Here is an 18,001-nt window from a genome sequence, read left to right on the forward strand (position 1 = left end):
TTTATTCAAATTGACTACTGGAGAAGGCAAGATATTCAACCCAGATGATGAAACTGATTCCGAGTCTGAGTCCGAGTCCGAGTCTGAGTCGAGTCCTAAGTCTGAGTCTAAGGAGTCAAGTGTTGAAAACACCCCATCCCCAGTCTTTCCTTCTCATGCTGGTATTCCGGGGCCTGTCCCGAATACCCCTATTCCACAACTGAATTCTGATCATTTGGCCCAAATGTTATCGCATTTCGCGAATTTTCAAATTAATAATAAAATGAACCAATTTGCTTATGACTTGTTTTATTTACATTGCAATTCAATTTTTGAAAATGAGTGTTTTAGTAATGACATTGAGAATGAGGCCGAAGTCGAATTGATTAAAGACGATGAGGAGGTAGAACCGCCTCCAAAATTGGTTAAAAGGTTGGATGAATACGACCAAAGAAGCTCGATAATCGAAGATACCGAAACCATTAATATGGGAACCTTAGTTGAACCAAAGGAACTTAAGATATGAACTACCTTAGATCCCGAAGAAAGACGAGGGTTTATCAATCTACTGGGGGCTTTCAAAGATGTATTTGCATGGTCCTAAAAGGACATGCCGGGAATTGACCAGGAAATTGCAGAACATAAAATCCCGATCAAGCCGGGCTTTAAGCCAGTGAAACAGAGGCTACGTAGAATGCATACCGAAGGGTCCTTAAAGGTAAAAAAAGAAATCGACAAACAATTCAAAGCCGGGTTTATCAAAGTCTCGGAATATTCAGATTGGGTTGCTAACGTCGTTCCAGTACCAAAGAAAGACGGGAAAGTCCGAGTTTGTATGGATTTTCGTGATCTAAATAAGGCAAGTCCGAAGGACGATTTCCCACTTCCTCATATCGACATTTTGGTCGACAATACCGCTAATCACGCTCTTCTATCATTCATGGATGGGTATGCCGGATATAACCAAATAAAAATGGCCGAGGAAGATATGCACAAAACCGCGTTCACAACGCAATGGGGAACCTATTGTTATACCGTGATGCCTGTCGGTTTGATCAATGCCGGGACAACATATCAAAGGACAGCAACAACGTTGCTACATGACATGATACACAAAGAAGTAGAAGTTTATGTCGATGACATGATCGTGAAATCCAAAGAACGAAGTGGTCATCTCGAAGCGCTTCAAAAGTTCTTCGAAAGATTGCGAAAATACAACAGAGATTAAATCCACAGAAGTGTGCATTTGGAGTCACTTCGGGTAAACTATTGGGCCACATCGTTAGCCACCGTGGCATAGAAGTGGACCCGTCCAAAATCAAGGCTATCGTAGAAATGCCTCCTCCCGGGACCGAGAAACAAATCCGAGGTTTCTTGAGCCGAGTCCAATATATAAGCCGATTTGTCGCGAAGCTGACAATGATATGCGAGCCGATCTTTAAGAAACTAAAGGTTGTAGAACATGAAATCTGGGATGAACAATGCCAAGCTGCTTTTGACAAAGTCAAAGAAGTGTTATCATCACCTCCAGTTCTAAGCCCACCTGTATCTGGGTTGCCCTTATCACTGTACCTTACGATTCACGTATATCGCAATGGGGCTATGCTAGCCCAAACTGTTGACAAAGAAGAAAGAGCAATTTACTACATTAGTAAAAAGTTCTTAGAATATGAAGTGAAATACACTCCACTTGAAAAGACATGCTTAGCTTTGGTTTGGGCCACAAAGAAGTTAAGGCACTACATGCCTAGCTACAGTGTTAGCATTTATTCAAAAATGGATCCGATCAAGTACTTGTTTGAAAAACCTGATATAAATGGTAGAATGTCAAGATGGACCCTTATGTTATCCGAATTCGACCTCAAATACGTACCCTTATGTAGATACCTCATTTCTGCACCTCCCGCAAACCACCCGGTGATGATTGGACCGCATGTTTGGTACGCGGAACGATTTGTGACGGTTCGTAAGTTTATCGTCAAGTGATCGCTCAAACATTTATGTCTACCTCTTAATTGTCATCTACGTGCCGATACGGTCGTTTTGGCAGTAATTAGAGTACATTTGGAGTCCGGGCCTAAAACCGTCTCCATTTTCTGATAACCGTTAAAAACCGAGTCAGAATGTTCTGGAATGTTCCGGATATTTCTATTCCATATTTTATAAATCTTTTAGTCTTTGGTAAACAATTTCCCGTAATATTCACACAAAATATTAAGGAAAACCAAATTATTCCGTTATTCCATAAACCAAACACGGAAATCTTTCTTCCGTAGGAGGAAACCACTTGGGAAAGGACGCAGCAGGTGCTGTGCCTCTTCCAAGAGACGCAGTGCCTGCTGCGCCTCTTCCCAAGTCCTTTTCTGCGTATTTTTCGTATCTTTTTCATATATTTTCGAGATTCACTTCCAAAGTTTCTCCGAAAACCCTATTCCTCCGTGTGATTAGTATAAATAGAGACCTTCGGTCTCACATATTTCTCACGCGAGTGTCCGCCCTTCTCTTCTCCCTTTGCATTCTAGACCACGTTCTTACTTTCTGGCGTCTACGTGCTTGAACATTCGACCACGTAAGCTCGGATCCTTCTGAGTACCAGCCTCGTTTTGCATGACCGACCAATTTGACCAACTCCACCATAATCAACTTTAATCAATCTTAATTGTTTTCCTCTTACGAGGGCACTTTCGTTACATTCGAGTCGAGCATCACTAATCGTAAACTTAGTTCATCTCGTTTCGTCAAACATGTAAGTCTGAGGGTGTAAATCTCTCTTTTATTTATTGTTCTTTATTTTTGTAAACATATTGTAAGGTTTATGTAGAAAATACAATTAAACCCGATTTCTAAAACCCTTTGTTTAAATCCATTTTTACGGATTAACAGGAGGTAGACGTCGAGAAGGGACGCACCAACTGCTGCGCCTCTTGGAAAGGACGCAGCACTTGCTGCGCCTCTTCCTGAGGTTGCCGCCGTTCCTGCTTCTCTTCTTCTTCCTTCGTCTTCTGTTGGTTTCGTCTTTCTTGTTTTCTCTCGTCTTTGTTTGTTCTTGTTTCGTTCACATGATAATTTAACATATTATTCGTCATTACCACATAATTCGTCATTAAATTCCCGACTTAAATCCCTTATAACCAATATTCGCGGGTTTTCGTCATTAAAGTCAAACCGGGTTGTAGAAATTCGATTCATTCATGTTGAGTTTCTGGAATTCGACCTTTGATATATTTCCATCCGTTTATTATCATGTTCATCATTAGTTCATCATTAATTCATCATATTTAACCTAATTAATTAGTTAGTTTCTTAATTTATTAATTATTAATCTCATTATTAATCATGTAATTAATTCGCCGTAATCGGTTTCATCCATGTTTATTGCTTTTATGACCATTAATCATATGTAAATAATCTGTTAATCACTTCCATCCGAGTAAATAATATTAATCAAGCCTTAAATTCACCAACGAACATTAACGACTTGCAATTCCGGCTTCACAGCCAGAACTGAGCTAAGGAACAGACGCAGCGACTGCTGCGCCTCTTCTAGAGGGCGCAGCTCTGCTGCGCCTGTTCCTGGCTGATTTCTGTCTCTGAACTCCTGTTTTGCCTTGACCTAGTTTTAGTTTCGTATTAATTAACTATTACTCGTATTATCACCCTTAATTCCTGTTCGTTAATTTGTTTATTTATTCTTTTTATCAAATTATCCGTTTTAAAGGTATTTTCGACATAAATCATTAACCCGTTGTAATTATTGTAATTTTTCTTCATTGTATTATTATTGTATTCCTTGTATTGTGTCACTTGTATGCCTTCACATGTAATCGATCCTAAATCTCAACTTTGACTCAAATGCATGTTAAATTAATTGTTCACCGACTTAGTCTAATTCTTCACATGTTAGGATTAAAACGTTGGATGTTGCATTGCATGCATATAATCGACAATATATCGAGTATAGATAATTTCCCTAATCATTAGTAGAGACCGCTATCGAGGCGGGCGGGATTAGGTGTTCGATCAAAAGAGCTTCCTAATACGTACCCTCACCCCTTACTCCAGATCTCTGTGAACATCCGTGTTCATTGACATCCACGAGAGTCATTCTAGACATAGAATGCTAAGGGTAACGAGTTCTTGGTGTTCATGTCACTACTTTGTGTCTTGACATGGCACGAGGTATTCGAACGGTTTTCAATTTTCCACAATAAATGGGTGGCGACTCCACAAATGCAAACGCTTGTTTCCCAAGCGCCCCCGTGGCCCATGTCCACACCTTAAAAGCTATAAAAGGAAGGGTAGTGGCCGATTTCCTTGCCGAAAATCCAATTAAAGAAACCGAGGCAATCGACACTTGGTCATTTCCCGATGAGAACGTAATCCATATCGAAGATGACGTGTGGGACCTATATTTCGATGGAGCATCCAACTAAATGGGATATGGAGTCGGAATTCTCCTCATTTCCCCAACAGGTGAACATGTGCCAGTCTCAATCAAATTGGACTTCAATATCACCAACAATGCCGCCGAATACGAAGCATGTTTGCTCGGTTTGCGTAGCGCTCTAGACCTGAGCGTGAAACGAATTCTAGTGCATGGGGACTCGTCTTTGGTAATCAATCAAGTAACCGTGTCCTGGAAAATCAAAAGTGAAAGTTTGGCTCCTTATCAAATGAGTATCGAGGAATTGGAACGATTATTTGATGATGTCAAATATGTTCCTGTTCCGGGTGTAATTCCAGAGCAGTTATGTGTTACCACCCGTGCTTGTAGAATGACGTCTTTAGTTGAATCCTCCTTGCGGTCTCCTGAAACGATGAACAAACTGAGGGCTCGGCTTTGGGCCGAGCGAACTCACTCCGACGCTCAAGTCAGTAACTTAGAGAGGTAAGTGGTTGTTATTTGGCAAAGTGCGTATTGTAGAGAGATAAGGAAGATATTACCAGATGAATAGTGATTCTTAGGTTCAATTGTGGATCCTTTCCTCAATGATAGTTGAGGAGTATTTATAGACTTTCACCTTTTGTCACGTAGTGGCCAAGTGGCTAGCAGGTGGAAAGACTTATCTACCCTCGGCCGAGGGATCCATGGCAGGCCGGCGGGTCCTGTTGACTCGCCGCCGAGGGGTCTTGGATATGAGTTCGCGGATGTGTGCCCCGGCGGACAAGGTGTCCTAGCCGAGGCACAAGAGGCAGGCCGACAGGCTGCGTCGGTTAGGCTGTTTAAGCCGTTGACTTGCTATGGATATCTTTGACCTTGCTCAATATGTTGACTTGGTCAGAGGGTGCAGAATATGCCCCATCAATTTGCCCCCAGCGTAGTCTATGCCGTGGTATGGGCTCCGATGTATGCTGAGCGTATATTCTGCGCAAGCGAAAATTTTCTGCCCCGGCTTCTTCTACCTCGGCGTGACTCTGCTTAGGCCGTACCATATCCCCCCTCCACATGGTTGTGTAATGGACATCCGATGTGGAAAAGGCAATGACGCTGGCCGAGACCAGAGTAGAGAGTGCCGGTTGTTTCTGATTGCCCCCTGGCCGGTGCTTTCTGGCTTGGTTGATCACGCGGCCGGCGGATAACAGATACTTAGGATTTTGTCGAGGAAGATGAATAGGCAGAGATATGAAGGGGCGTGTTGAAGGCGCTTGATCACTGTTGCATTGATTGACATTCAACTGTTGCAATGATTGACATTCCGTGGTTGCATGCTCGACACGTGTCTGTTTGTTGATTGGCTGACGTTTCATGGGCTGCGCCCTGATTGGTCCCTCTTCATGGGCTTTCCTCTATAAATAGGGTACTTAGTCCCTGAAATTGGCCACCAATTTCATTTCCTCAAAAATTTCCTTCTTTCTAGCCCTTGTGACGAAACCTCTCTCTAGCTTTCAGAATTATTACTCCGGCGTGGCAGTTCTCTTCAAGGTAAACAAATAAATTCTCTTTTTAACTCGTAAGTTTTGTTGTAACATGTCTTCTGCTGGTGCTGGACCTAGTGAGCCTGCGCCGGGGGGTTCCCCGTCGCGTCTTGATGAGGAGGAGATACTAAACGCCATCCCGATAAGGTTTGGGGGCCCTAGGTCTCCGTCTCCTGAAGTCGATCCAAAAGCTCCGGAGGGTGGGGAGGATGATGACTGTGAGGAAAGGATTCCTTGTGGTGACGAGAGACCGCCTATCCTGGGCCACGGCGAGGCGTGCGAGACTGGTCCTGACCGTGCCTGGACTAATAAATTCGCCAGTTGTTCTGGTGGAACTCTTTTCGAGGGTCATTTCTACTTCGGTGAGGGGTACAAAATTGTTATCCCTGGGAAGGGTCAGGCGGTCTGTTGCCCTCCTCCGGGGCATATCGGCGTATATATTAGGCATCTGGAATATGGCCTCCGGTTTCCTTTGAATAAATACGTCGCGGCCATCGTCAAAGCTATGAACGTTGCCGTGGCTCACCGCACCCGTTGGTCGTTGGGGACGATAGTTGGCTTCGTGTGGCTCTGCCTTTTCAAGGGGGAGGTACCTACCGTTAATTTATTCCGCCGGCTTCATCATCTTCGGGCATCGACCCCCGGTAAGGTGGGGTGGTACAGCATGCAGATGGAGCCGGGCGTCCTCTCCGTTGATAAGCTTTCCTCTTGCAAGGATTTGGAAGGGGCGGTGGGTGTATGTCAAAGTGGGATGACTATCCGTTGCCCGGTCCTTCCAAAGACCAAGTCAACTTACGGTGCGAGAGTAAAAGGGAGCGTGAAAAATGGGTCTCCCAGAGTAAGCACAAGATGGATGCTAGCAGGGTTGCTCTTAGTCCGACGAGGAGCGGCGTCTGCTTGATGATCTTTGAGAAGGGATGGGTGCCCCCGACTCAGATTATTCTTCAGGATGAGCTGCTTTGCCGCGTCGGCCTCATACCGGCCCTCAACCAGGATGAGTAGGGTCGGTATGAGGCCCATTTTTGCCTATTACGCTCCTGTTTTTAGAGCTTTGTTTTACTTCTTTTATGTAACTCTTGTCTGGTTTCTTGCAGACCGGTTTGGCCAGGATCTGTCTGAGGAGACCTTGAAGAAGTTGGGGCTTGATAGGGACGGGAACGTCGTTGAGCAGCACCCTCAGGCTGACACGCGTGATCGTAGATTGGCTCCCAACGAACTTATGGACAAGCAGCTGAAGGCGCTGGATCAGGCGGCGGCTCAAGCACGGGTTCTCGGGGGTGTGCTGAAGAGGACATCAAAGGCAAGGTCCAGGTCCGCGACGTTGTCGATCCCAGCTCCCTCTTCAACCCCAATGGTCCAGAAGGAGCATGTGGAGGTCACCGATGCCTCCGAGAAGATGGTGACCGTTGCGAAGGGCCCTCCTTCTCCCAAGAAGAGAAAAGAGCTATTCCCGGCTTCTGCCGCTGCCGGGGAAAAGACTGGTTCACCCGGTCCTCCAACTAAGAGGGTCCAGACTGGTACGGACCTAACCTGTGGTTCCGACTTAGCTGGTTCATTATGCATTCCCGATGACAGACTCTCTGATGTGTCGATGAATGTTGACGTGGATGCGCTGTGTAAATTTTTTGTAGATCCGCCGTCGGCAGCCGCCGTTCTTCTGCGAGCGCGGGTAGAGAAGCAGCCTGAGGGGGCGGATGATAGGAATGTCACTGTTGACTCCGCACTCCAGAAGGTTCCCCCCACCGAGCTTGTGGCGGAGGGTACAAAGATATCCGAGAGGCTGGCGAAGTGGACTCAACTGGCCGGCTCCTACATTATGGAGCAAGAACAGGCCATGGCCTAGGCTAGGCCACTGATCCAACGGCTCAGGCTTGATCTCTCTGCTGCAAAGGGAGAAGCCGGGAAGGCTAAGCTGGATCTCCTTGCTGCCAGGAAGCGTGTGGAGGAAGCTGAGAAGCTGCTAGGGGCCGAGAGGGCCAAAGTTGAGGATGCTGATGCCGCCACTGCCAAGATGATGGAGGAGCGGGACAGGTATAAGGGCGCTTATGACGCCGTGGTTGCCAAGAGGGAAGAGTGGAAGGATATGTTCCATAACCAGGCGGAGGCGCTTAGGGATACGCAGGCTACCCTTGCTCAAAAGGAGAAGGATATTGAAATGCTTCAAGATGATCTTCTCCCTAAAATGTGCGCCCAATTCCGGGACCAGGCCGAGGAGGCGACCAGGGAGGCAATCAAAAAGCTCATCCCCGACGGCTCCTTCCCGTGGGATAAATTTGACCACTTCGGATGAGATGGCGATCTTTGCGGAGGCGCGATCGGAGAAGGCGGAGGCGGCGAAGGCGGTTCAGATAGCTGAGGCCAAGGCGGCCTATGATGCAAAGATGAAGGAGGCTGAGAGGCTAAAGGCACTTGAAAACGCCGAGCCTTCTTCTGAGCCGGCCACCAAGACGCCTTGCCTGCGATGGAGGGCAAGAACAGGCATAGGGAGACGGGGCGGTCGTCACGGACTCACCCGGCATCTCGGATAGCTTTAGGCTGTTCGGGGCCAACTATTGAGCCTTTCCTCCCGCCATTTTGGCGCTTCAAATGATATGTTTGTAATCTTTTGCTTTTCTTTCCCTTGTTTTGTTGTAAAACTCTTGGTAGGTTGTGTTTAGGCTTATCCCTATGGGGGCGGCCGTCGTCTGTATTCTTCTTGTTTGTAATCCGTTATCATTAATGAAAGCTTGCTTATTTTGCCTTCGGCTTGGCCGAGGTCTTTTCTCGTTTTCTTGCGTTATTAATTGAGCGCTTTTCATTTTTACCTTTAGCGCCGAGGCGGCTAGAATGCGTATCTCAACTGTTGTGTTTAACGTCTTTTTCTTGAACATGTCGCGTATCGACCGTTGTGTCCCCCTGCCTGGCCATCGGCGGACCGAGGCGACTAGGGGTTCTGTGTGACAGCGCGAGTTAGCGTATCGATCGTTGTGTCCCCCTGCCCGGCCTTCGGTTGGCCGAGGCGACTAGGGGTTCTGACGACAAAGCATGAGTTGGCGTATCGATCGTTGTGTCCCCCGCCCGGCCTTGGTTGGCGAGGTGACTAGGGGTTCTGACGCGATAGCATGAGTTGGTGTATCGATCGTTGTGTCCCCTGCCAGGCCTTCGGTTGGCCGAGGCGACTAGGGGTTACGACGCGACAGCATGAGTTGGCGTATCGATCGTTGTGTCCCCTGCCAGGCCTTCGGTTGGCCGAGGCGACTAGGGGTTACGACGCGACAGCATGAGTTGGCGCGACTTCCGTGGTGTCTACTTCTTGATGGTGACTATGGGGAAAATGAACACTGATGGAAAACTTGGATGGTTCTTCATTAGATATAAACATGCGTCGGGGTGCCCACAGTTGTCTTTGGGCACCTCCGCCGCTATACAAAGTATTTCTGAGATTGTCGGTGTTCCAATGGCTCATCAAAGGCACACCCTCCATGTCTGTCGTCCCGGTATGTACCCGGCCTCATTTCTTCAACCACTTTGTAGGGACCTTCCCGATTAGCGTCGATTTGCCATGAATGTTCCCTTTGTTGGTGGCGGTGACTTTCTTAGGACTAGGTCTCCTACCTTTAGGTCCCTTTTGTGGACTCTTCGGTTGTAGGCCCTTTTCATTCGGTTACGGTATCTTTGCCAAGTTGAGGCGTCTTGTATCTCGGCTTTCTTCGACAGTGTCTAGGGAGGTTCTCAAGCCTTCCTCATTTTCGAGGAGCTAAAGGTGGCCGTTACGTATGTTGGCACCGTTGCTTCAATTGGTAGGACGCCGGACCCATAAACTAGGTGGAATGGACTGTACCCGTTGCTTCCTTCTCCGTGGTTCGCAGGGGACCACGGGACGCCGGGTAGTTCATCGGCCCATCTTCCCTTTAGGTCTTCAATTGTCTTCTTCAAACCGTTGAGGATTGTTTTATTGTCGCCTCCACTTTGTCCGTTGCTCGTGGGTGACAGACGGAGGAGTATGCAAATTTGATACCGAGTTCTTCCAGCCCACTCATTATTGTGTCACTCCAAAACTCTCGGCCGTGGTCGAATACCATGACTTGGGGTAACCCAAAACGGGTTATGACATTTTCCCAGATTACCTTTCGACGGTAATTTGCCGTCGTCTTTGCGAAATCTTGCTCGGCTTCAACCCATTTGGTGAAGTAGTCAACGGCGACGATTAAGAACTTTCTTCCACCGGAGGTCGTTGGAAATGGCCCTAGTAGATCCATCCCCAGCGTGCGAAAGGAAGGGGATTAGTACGGCTGCAGGTCTCGGGATGGCGCACGTATCACCGGAGCATGCATTTGGCAGTTGTTGCACTTTTTGGTCTTGGCTCTGGAATCCGCAAGCATGGTGGGCCAGAAGTAGCCGGCTCGGAGAGCTTTGTGGGCTAGTGTTCTTGCCCCCATGTGATGGCCGCAGATGCCTTCGTGAATTTCTGTTAATATTAGCTCTGCGTCGGTTGGACCGACACACTTCAAGAGTGGCCTTGTCACGGATCTCCTGTATAATTCTCCTTCAAACACCAAGTATCTTGCTGCGATCCTCTTTATCTTCTGTGAGAGACTGCGGTCCTCCGGTAACTAATTCATCAGTTTGTACTTCATTATCGGAGTCATCCAAGTCGTCTCGGCCTCTGTGTCGCCCACCATGCCGATGGCCTCAGTAATGCTTTTGGCATTCCTGATGTCCACCAGCACGGTTCGACTGATATTCTTGATGGTTGAACTGGCAAGTTTTGAGAGAGCGTCGGCTCGATTGTTCTCGGACCTGGGAATGCATAGTATTTGGAAGGATTTTAACTTCGAAGTGTCGGCTTTTACCCTTTCCAGGTATCTTACCATCCCGTCGTCCCGAGTCTCGTACTCTCCTCTGATTTGATTAGCCACTAAGAGTGAATCTGTTTTCAAAATGATGTGCTCGCCCCCCGGCGCTCTGGCTAGCTCGACTCCGGTTATCTCCGCCTCGTATTCGGACTCGTTGTTTGAGGCCGAGAAGGTAAATTTCAAGGCGTACTCGAACTCGTCCCCGTTTGGGCTGATGATAAGTATCGGCTCCGAGCCGTTCGTCGTGGAGGACCCGTCGGTATATACCTCCCATACTCCGGGGTTTTGCTCTTCTTGGTATGTGCATTCGGCCGGGGAAATGCGCGGTGCTGTCCTTTTATTGAGGGCCTCGGCTTGTCTTTGAATGCCAAAAACCGGATAGCTCTATCGCCCATTTGATGAGCTGCCGGATTGCTCAAATTTTTCCAATGCTTTCTCCAACGGCTGGTCGGTTAGGACCGTCACGGGATGTGCGTCGAAGTAGGGTTTGATTTCCTTGTAGCGACGACGACGGCGGCAAAGGCGCTTTTTCAATCGGCGGGTAATTTCTCTCGGCGGGCAACAGTGTATGGTGACAAAGTAGATTGGGTCTGTTGCTTGTCCTCTTCTCGACGATCACGGACCGACCGTGGCCGAGGTAATCGCTACTATGTATAGGTACAGTGTTTCCCAAAGATCGGCACAGACGGGGTTGGGAGAGTACGAAGATGAGCTTTCGGTTGTTTGAAAGGCGTGCTCTGCTCCTCCCCCGGAAGTCTTTATTTCCCTTCAACACCTTGAAGAATGGGGTGCTCTTGTCGGCTGACCGAGAGATGAAACGGGCTAGAGCCGCCATCCTCCCGGTCAACATCATGACCTCCTTTCGATTCCTCGGCTCCGGCAGAGTCTAGGATCGCTTTGGACTTTGTCCGGATTGGCGTCAATTCCCCCGGCGCCGACAAGTACGCCGAGGAACTTACCCGCTCGGACACCGAAGTTGCATTTCATTGGGTTGAGCTTCATCTTGTACTTCCTTAGTGAACAAAATGTCTCGTGCAAATCGGCTAAGTGCTCATTTGTCGGACTTGCTTTTTTACAATAGCATCGTCGACGTAAGCCTCAATGTTTCGCCCTTTTTGATTTTGGAACACTTTGTCCACCAGTCTTGTGTAAGTTGCACCGGCGTTCTTTAACCCAAACGGCATCATTTTGTACATGTATGTGCCGTTAGCAATGATGAATGCGCATTTGGGCATGTCTTCCTCGCCATGAACACCGATGATACCCTCGAGAAAGCGTCCAGCAGGCTCAAGATAGTGTAGCCTTTGCCGTCGCGTCGATTAAACTATCTATTCGAGGCAAGGGATAGCAATCTTTGGGGCATGCTTTATTAAGATTGGTAAAATCCACGCACATCCTCCATGCCCCCGATGATTTCTTCACCATTACAACATTAGCTAACCACTCAGGATAGGTATAAGGCATGATGAAGCCAGCCGCCAACAATTTATCTACCTCGGCTTTGATGGCCTCATCCTTCTCGGCTGAGGAGTTCCTCATCCTTTGCTTGACGGGGCGAGCGGTGGGGAGTACGTTCAGTTTGTGAACAATTACTTCCTGGCTCACGCCTGGCATCTCGGCCGCTGAGTAGGCGAAGACGTCTTTGTTTTTCTTCAGCAGGTCTAGGAGGGTGGCTCTGAACTCTGGCTCCAGGTTAAAACCGATAGTTACGGTGCGGCCTGGGTCAATCTCCACCTCTTCGGTCTCCGCTCCTTCTACCATGCCGACGGTGGTATTCCTGTGCTCGCCCTCCTGTTGCAAGGATGGGCTCTTCCCTTTCTCCGACTTCTTCGCCACTTTGAGGGATTGCATGTTGCACCCTCTGGCGGACACTTGGACATTGACCACTTCGTTCTCTTCGTCCTTTGAGACGAGCTTATGCACTTTCCCCCGGTCCGAGACATACATCAATGTCAGAGCCCGGATGGACATTACCGCATCGGCCTCGCTCAGGGTGACTCGGCCTATGAGAATGTTGTAGGCAGACGAGCCGTCAATGACCACAAACTCAGACATAACGTTTTTGGCCGCACTTCCCTTGCCGAGCCTCACCGACAGCCTGATTGACCCAAGGGGTACCAGGCCGGCTCCAGAAAAGCTGTACAACGGGTTGGTGCAGGGGCTCAAGTCTTCAATTTTCAGACCGAGGTTGAGAAAGCATTCGCTGTACATAACGTTTGTGTAGGCACCTGTGTCAATCAGGCACCTCTTCACCAGGTGGTTGGCTATGTCCAAGTGGACTACGAGTGGGTCGCTGTGAGGGGCGATGACTCCCTCGTAATCCTTCCTTCCAATGGTTATATCGGGGATGTTGGAAGCGGGAGTCGCTGTGTTGGGCACAAAGTTGATGGCCTGATACAGCTCGTTCAGGTGCCGTTTGTGCCCATGAGCGGACCCACCGTTCTCGTTGCCCCCGATGACGACATGGATTACTCCTATCCGCTCGAAGACGGATTTCTTATCTGAACCGTCGGCATCAGTCTTTTGGCCTTTGGCAACATACTTGCCGAGGCTTCCCTTCCGGATCAGCTCTTCAATGGCATTCTTCAGATGCCGACAGTTGTCAGTAAGGTGACCGGTGTGGCCATGGTACTCACAGTACTGGCTCGTGTCACCGTCACTCCTCTACCCGGGAGGCCTCTCCCACTTCGACCCTCGCTCTTGCTCGGGCGAAAACCTCGGCGCGGACACGGCCGGGGGGTGTGATCATTGTACCGCCTCTGGCGGTTCGTTCCCGAACTCCACCCGGCGTCCGCCGAGTTCTGCTTCCTGGTGGACCTGTCAGACCGTGACCTATTATCGTCACGGCGTCTTTCATCCGGGTTGTCCTCCCGGCGGCTTTTTCTTTCTGAGTGCTCGGCCTCGCTGGGGCCTGCCCAGGTTTTGTGGTAGTCCTCCACCTTAATGGCTTGATCGGCCATTTTCCTGGCGGAGTCTAATCTTTGGCCGCCGCACTTGATGAGCTCATTCTTTAGGTCTCCTCTCGGGAGGCCTTTCATCAGCCTTGAAAGGTCGCCGGTTCATTGTTCACTCACGAATCTGCTGAACCTTGGCGTCGAACCTCTTCACATAACTTCGAAGAGATTCGCCTCCTTCCTGTCGATAGTCGGGAGGTCCGAGGTCTCCACGGCCCTCCTCTTGTTGCGAGAATCTTTGGGCCAGAACGTGTCCTTGGTCGGCGTAACAGTATACCGATCCGTCGGGTAGCCCCTTGTACCAACTTTGTGCCATCCTATGCAGTGTCGTTGGGAAGATTCGGCACCAAACTTCATCGGGTTGCTCCCATACTGACATGTGAGACTCGTAAGCCTCGACGTGGTCAGTTGGGTCGCCTTCTCCTTTGTATGCTATAGGTGGCAACTTGACTTAGTCGGCACCGGGGTATCTAGGACGAGGTCTTTGAGGGCCGTCTCGACCACGTGCCGAACGAAACGCGGCGATCGGCTCCTCACATCCCTAGTCCGGCTCCTCTCCCCGTGGCGGGAAGGGCTTCTTCTCCGACTCTGGTGAGTCGGGCTTCTTCTCCGACTCTGGCGAGTCGGACTTCTTTCACTCCTCCGGGGGTGCCTCGTCGCGGCTGGCGACGCCTGTGTCCTCCTCGAGTGCGGGAAGGACTAAGGTCTACCACTAGCGCTCTGGGCTCCCCCGGCGTCTTGACAGGGCCAGCTTCTTCTAGTGCTCCATTCAAGTTTCTTGGAGTCACATTTTGGGCCCTGGGCTCCTGGACAGGTTCCGCCGCTCTTGTCGGTGTGACAGTGTGAGCCGGCGTACTAGCAATTATGTCCAGGAGTAGCTTCAGCTTTGCTGCATCAACCACATGCCCCAGGATGGTGACTTGGTCGGCGGGCAGCGGCATATCTTGTTCCTTTGGCGTCCCGTTCGGCGTATCAGTGATACGGCCGGTGGGGGACTGCCCGATTTCTGAGTTGTGGAATGTGTCGTCTTGGTAGAATTTGTTCTCCACCAACACCTTCTCTGGTTGTTTCGACATCTTCTTAGATTTTTGGGTGGGTTTTTGTTTTTTTTTTTTTTTTTGTTTGGGAATGAATGTGACTAGCTTCTAGTATCTTTCCCCACAGATGGCGCCAATTGTTCCGGGTGTAATTCCAGAGCAGTTATGTGTTACCACCCGTGCTTGTAGAATGCCGCCGAATACGAAGCATGTTTGCTCGGTTTGCGTAGCGCTCTAGACCTGAGCGTGAAACGAATTCTAGTGCACGGGGACTCGTCTTTGGTAATCAATCAAGTAACCGTGTCCTGGAAAATCAAAAGTGAAAGTTTGGCTCCTTATCAAATGAGTATCGAGGAATTGGAACGATTATTTGATGATGTCAAATATGTTCCTGTTCCGGGTGTAATTCCAGAGCAGTTATGTGTTACCACCCGTGCTTGTAGAATGACGTCTTTAGTTGAATCCTCCTTGCGGTCTCCTGAAACGATGAACAAACTGAGGGCTCGGCTTTGGGCCGAGCGAACTCACTCCGACGCTCAAGTCAGTAACTTAGAGAGGTAAGTGGTTGTTATTTGGCAAAGTGCGTATTGTAGAGAGATAAGGAAGATATTACCAGATGAATAGTGATTCTTAGGTTCAATTGTGGATCCTTTCCTCAATGATAGTTGAGGAGTATTTATAGACTTTCACCTTTTGTCACGTAGTGGCCAAGTGGCCAAGTGGCTAGCAGGTGGAAAGACTTATCTACCCTCGGCCGAGGGATCCATGGCAGGCCGGCGGGTCCTGTTGACTCGCCGCCGAGGGGTCTTGGATATGAGTTCGCGGATGTGTGCCCCGGCGGACAAGGTGTCCTAGCCGAGGCACAAGAGGCAGGCCGACAGGCTGCGTCGGTTAGGCTGTTTAAGCCGTTGACTTTCTATGGATATCTTTGACCTTGCTCAATATGTTGACTTGGTCAGAGGGTGCAGAATATGCCCCATCAGTTCCATCTTCCGAGAGATGAAAATCAATTTGCCGATGCATTATCAAAATTGGCAGCCTTAATCAATATTCCCGAGCATGTGGATAGTATGCCCGTTTGTGTGGAAAGGAGAGCCGCACTATCATATGTGAATGCAATCGACAATCTCGAGGAAAGTGAAACCGATCTTTGGTATACCGTCATCTTGAAATACAAAGAGACGGGAGAATACCCTTCAGACCTCGACACAAGAGGAAAGCGGGCCCTTCAAATGTTGGTGGCCCAATTTATCAAGACCGATGACGGGCAGTTATACAAAAAGACCGCCCAAGGAGTTCTTTTACGATGTATCGATAAGTCAACTTCCGAGAAGGTTATGGAAGAAGTCCATGAGGGAGAATGTGGGCCACACATGAACGCACACATGTTAGCCCGGAAAATCATGAGATTGGGTTACTATTGGACCACGATGGAAGCGGACTGTCGAAAATATGTTAGGCACTGTCATAATTGCAAAATTTTCCCGAATGTCCAAAATGTACCTCCTTCGATGTTGTTGTAGATACCCAGTATCTGCACCTTCCAAAAACCACCCGATGATGATCAGACTATAACGTGTTTTTGATATGCGTGCGTGGATTGGCTATACGTGAGACGGTTTAATGCACTACTCGGATATGAAAAATAATTTCAAAAGTTTTCTAACTTCATTTGCATTAAAATAACCCTATTTAGAGTTAAAACCGTCTTCGGACCCAAAACCGACTCAGAAACCCGCAACTCGAGTCAACCTGAGTCAACCCAAATCTCAAATGTCGAAAATAATGCCATGAATGTCTTTATCATGTCATTTCCATTAAAATGACCCTAATTAGAGTCAAAATCGACACCGAGCCAAAAACCGACATCGAGCCAAAAACCGACTCACACGGGTCAAACCCGAGTCAAAGACACAAAATACCTACCCCAAATATCACCCAAGAGGAAGCTTACACGGCTAAGCAAACCTCAAAGACCACAAATCACAACCAACAAAACATTGGTTAGAACAAATGCAAAATCCAAATTTGCGAAAAGGGACAATACACCCACTTGTATCGCTAGGTGGCTCGCGCCTAAAGCAGGTGTCTGCTTAGCCTCTAAGCAAACACAACCGACCTACCACCTAACATTTCTCTATAAATACTCACCATCACACACCATAATCTCGACGCAAGTGTCCGCCCCCTCTTTCTCCCTTAAAATTCTCGACTCGACTTCTTAAGTCACAATCCGACGCGTATTTACGACCTACCGATCGTAAATACAAGCCTTACACATTGTTTGGTACCGTCATCGTGCATTAAATTACTTGACCGACCACTTCGACCACTACACTGTCACTAAACTTAATAAAACACTCTTTTTACTTACCAAAACGGTTTTAAACCGAGTCTTTTCCGACCAAACGAGTTGCTACACTTACGTCGGTTTCTCGCCATAACCAAACATGTAAGTATGAGGGTGTAAAAATCCTTCTTTTATCACGTTTTTATTTGCTTCATGACTATAACATGTTAAAACTTGCATAACATGAACCAAAACATGGAATAAACAAGCCAAAACTGATTTTTGGCCTGAGACAGAAGCCCCTTGGTTCGCCGGCTTGCCCGCGCCTCAATGGGGTGTCCAGGTTGGAACTCAACCGTGTTTGTTCTTGTCATTTCCCTTTAATTCATTTTCATATTTACAATCGGTTTTTACTATTTCAAATATTTTCGAACCTTTTTATTTTATTTCATTTGTTTTAAGCATAAAACATTTTCACCCTTGGTTCCTCATACCATGACGGTTAAATCCGTGTTTCGGTGATAATATTTGGTTAATAACATTTAAAAAGTATTTTAAAGCCTTTTATTTCATTTTTGGGAGGTATTTTAAAGCCCTTCATCATTTCTCTACATTTTCAAAACAAGCATATTAGTCACCAACACAAAGTCATCCTTGGTTCTACATACCATGCCGGATTTTAACCCGGGTACGATGATGAGTATCGACTAACTACATTCAAATGAACTTAAAACAATTAGTTCATAATCATTTTCAAAACTATTCATGTCAAGTTTGTCAAAGTCGAACCCGACACCGAATATCATCAAAACAATGATGATTATTCGAGTCTCGTTCCTCAAATCAACAAATGCGGTCTAAACGACCCCTTCAAACCAAATCGCGTCAAATACCCATTTTCAATACGTTTTATAAACGTTTTTCAAAAGGTTAGAAAACGGTATATTACCGTAGGTTGACCCGCGCCTAAAACAGGCCTTTCAACTCTCA

The 18,001-nt window shown here is 47.9% G+C and overlaps 1 protein-coding gene across 1 annotated transcript; it reads left to right on the forward strand.

Moving 5' to 3' along the window:
* Positions 1–589: 589 nt before the first annotated feature.
* LOC141620014 (uncharacterized) lies at positions 590–16,244 on the forward strand. The gene is made up of 5 exons (XM_074436996.1): positions 590–838; positions 1,423–1,563; positions 7,004–7,412; positions 7,527–7,655; positions 15,760–16,244. Exons 1-5 carry the CDS (start codon positions 590–592, stop codon positions 16,242–16,244), a joined length of 1,413 nt encoding a protein of 470 aa, XP_074293097.1.
* The last annotated feature ends 1,757 nt before the right edge of the window (positions 16,245–18,001 follow it).

Source organism: Silene latifolia, chromosome X (genome assembly GCF_048544455.1).
Source record: "Silene latifolia isolate original U9 population chromosome X, ASM4854445v1, whole genome shotgun sequence".
Lineage (NCBI taxonomy): Eukaryota > Viridiplantae > Streptophyta > Magnoliopsida > Caryophyllales > Caryophyllaceae > Silene > Silene latifolia.

Excerpts from the sequence above, each read along its gene's own strand:
- LOC141620014 (XM_074436996.1), top strand. The coding sequence starts at position 590 with ATGCCGGGAATTGACCAGGAAATTGCAGAACATAAAATCCCGATCAAG. Across the intron at positions 839-1,422 it reads ATTTTCGTGATCTAAATAAG|AAACTAAAGGTTGTAGAACA; the intron begins GCAAGTCCGAAG and ends CCGATCTTTAAG. Across the intron at positions 7,413-7,526 it reads AACTAAGAGGGTCCAGACTG|ATCCGCCGTCGGCAGCCGCC; the intron begins GTACGGACCTAA and ends AATTTTTTGTAG.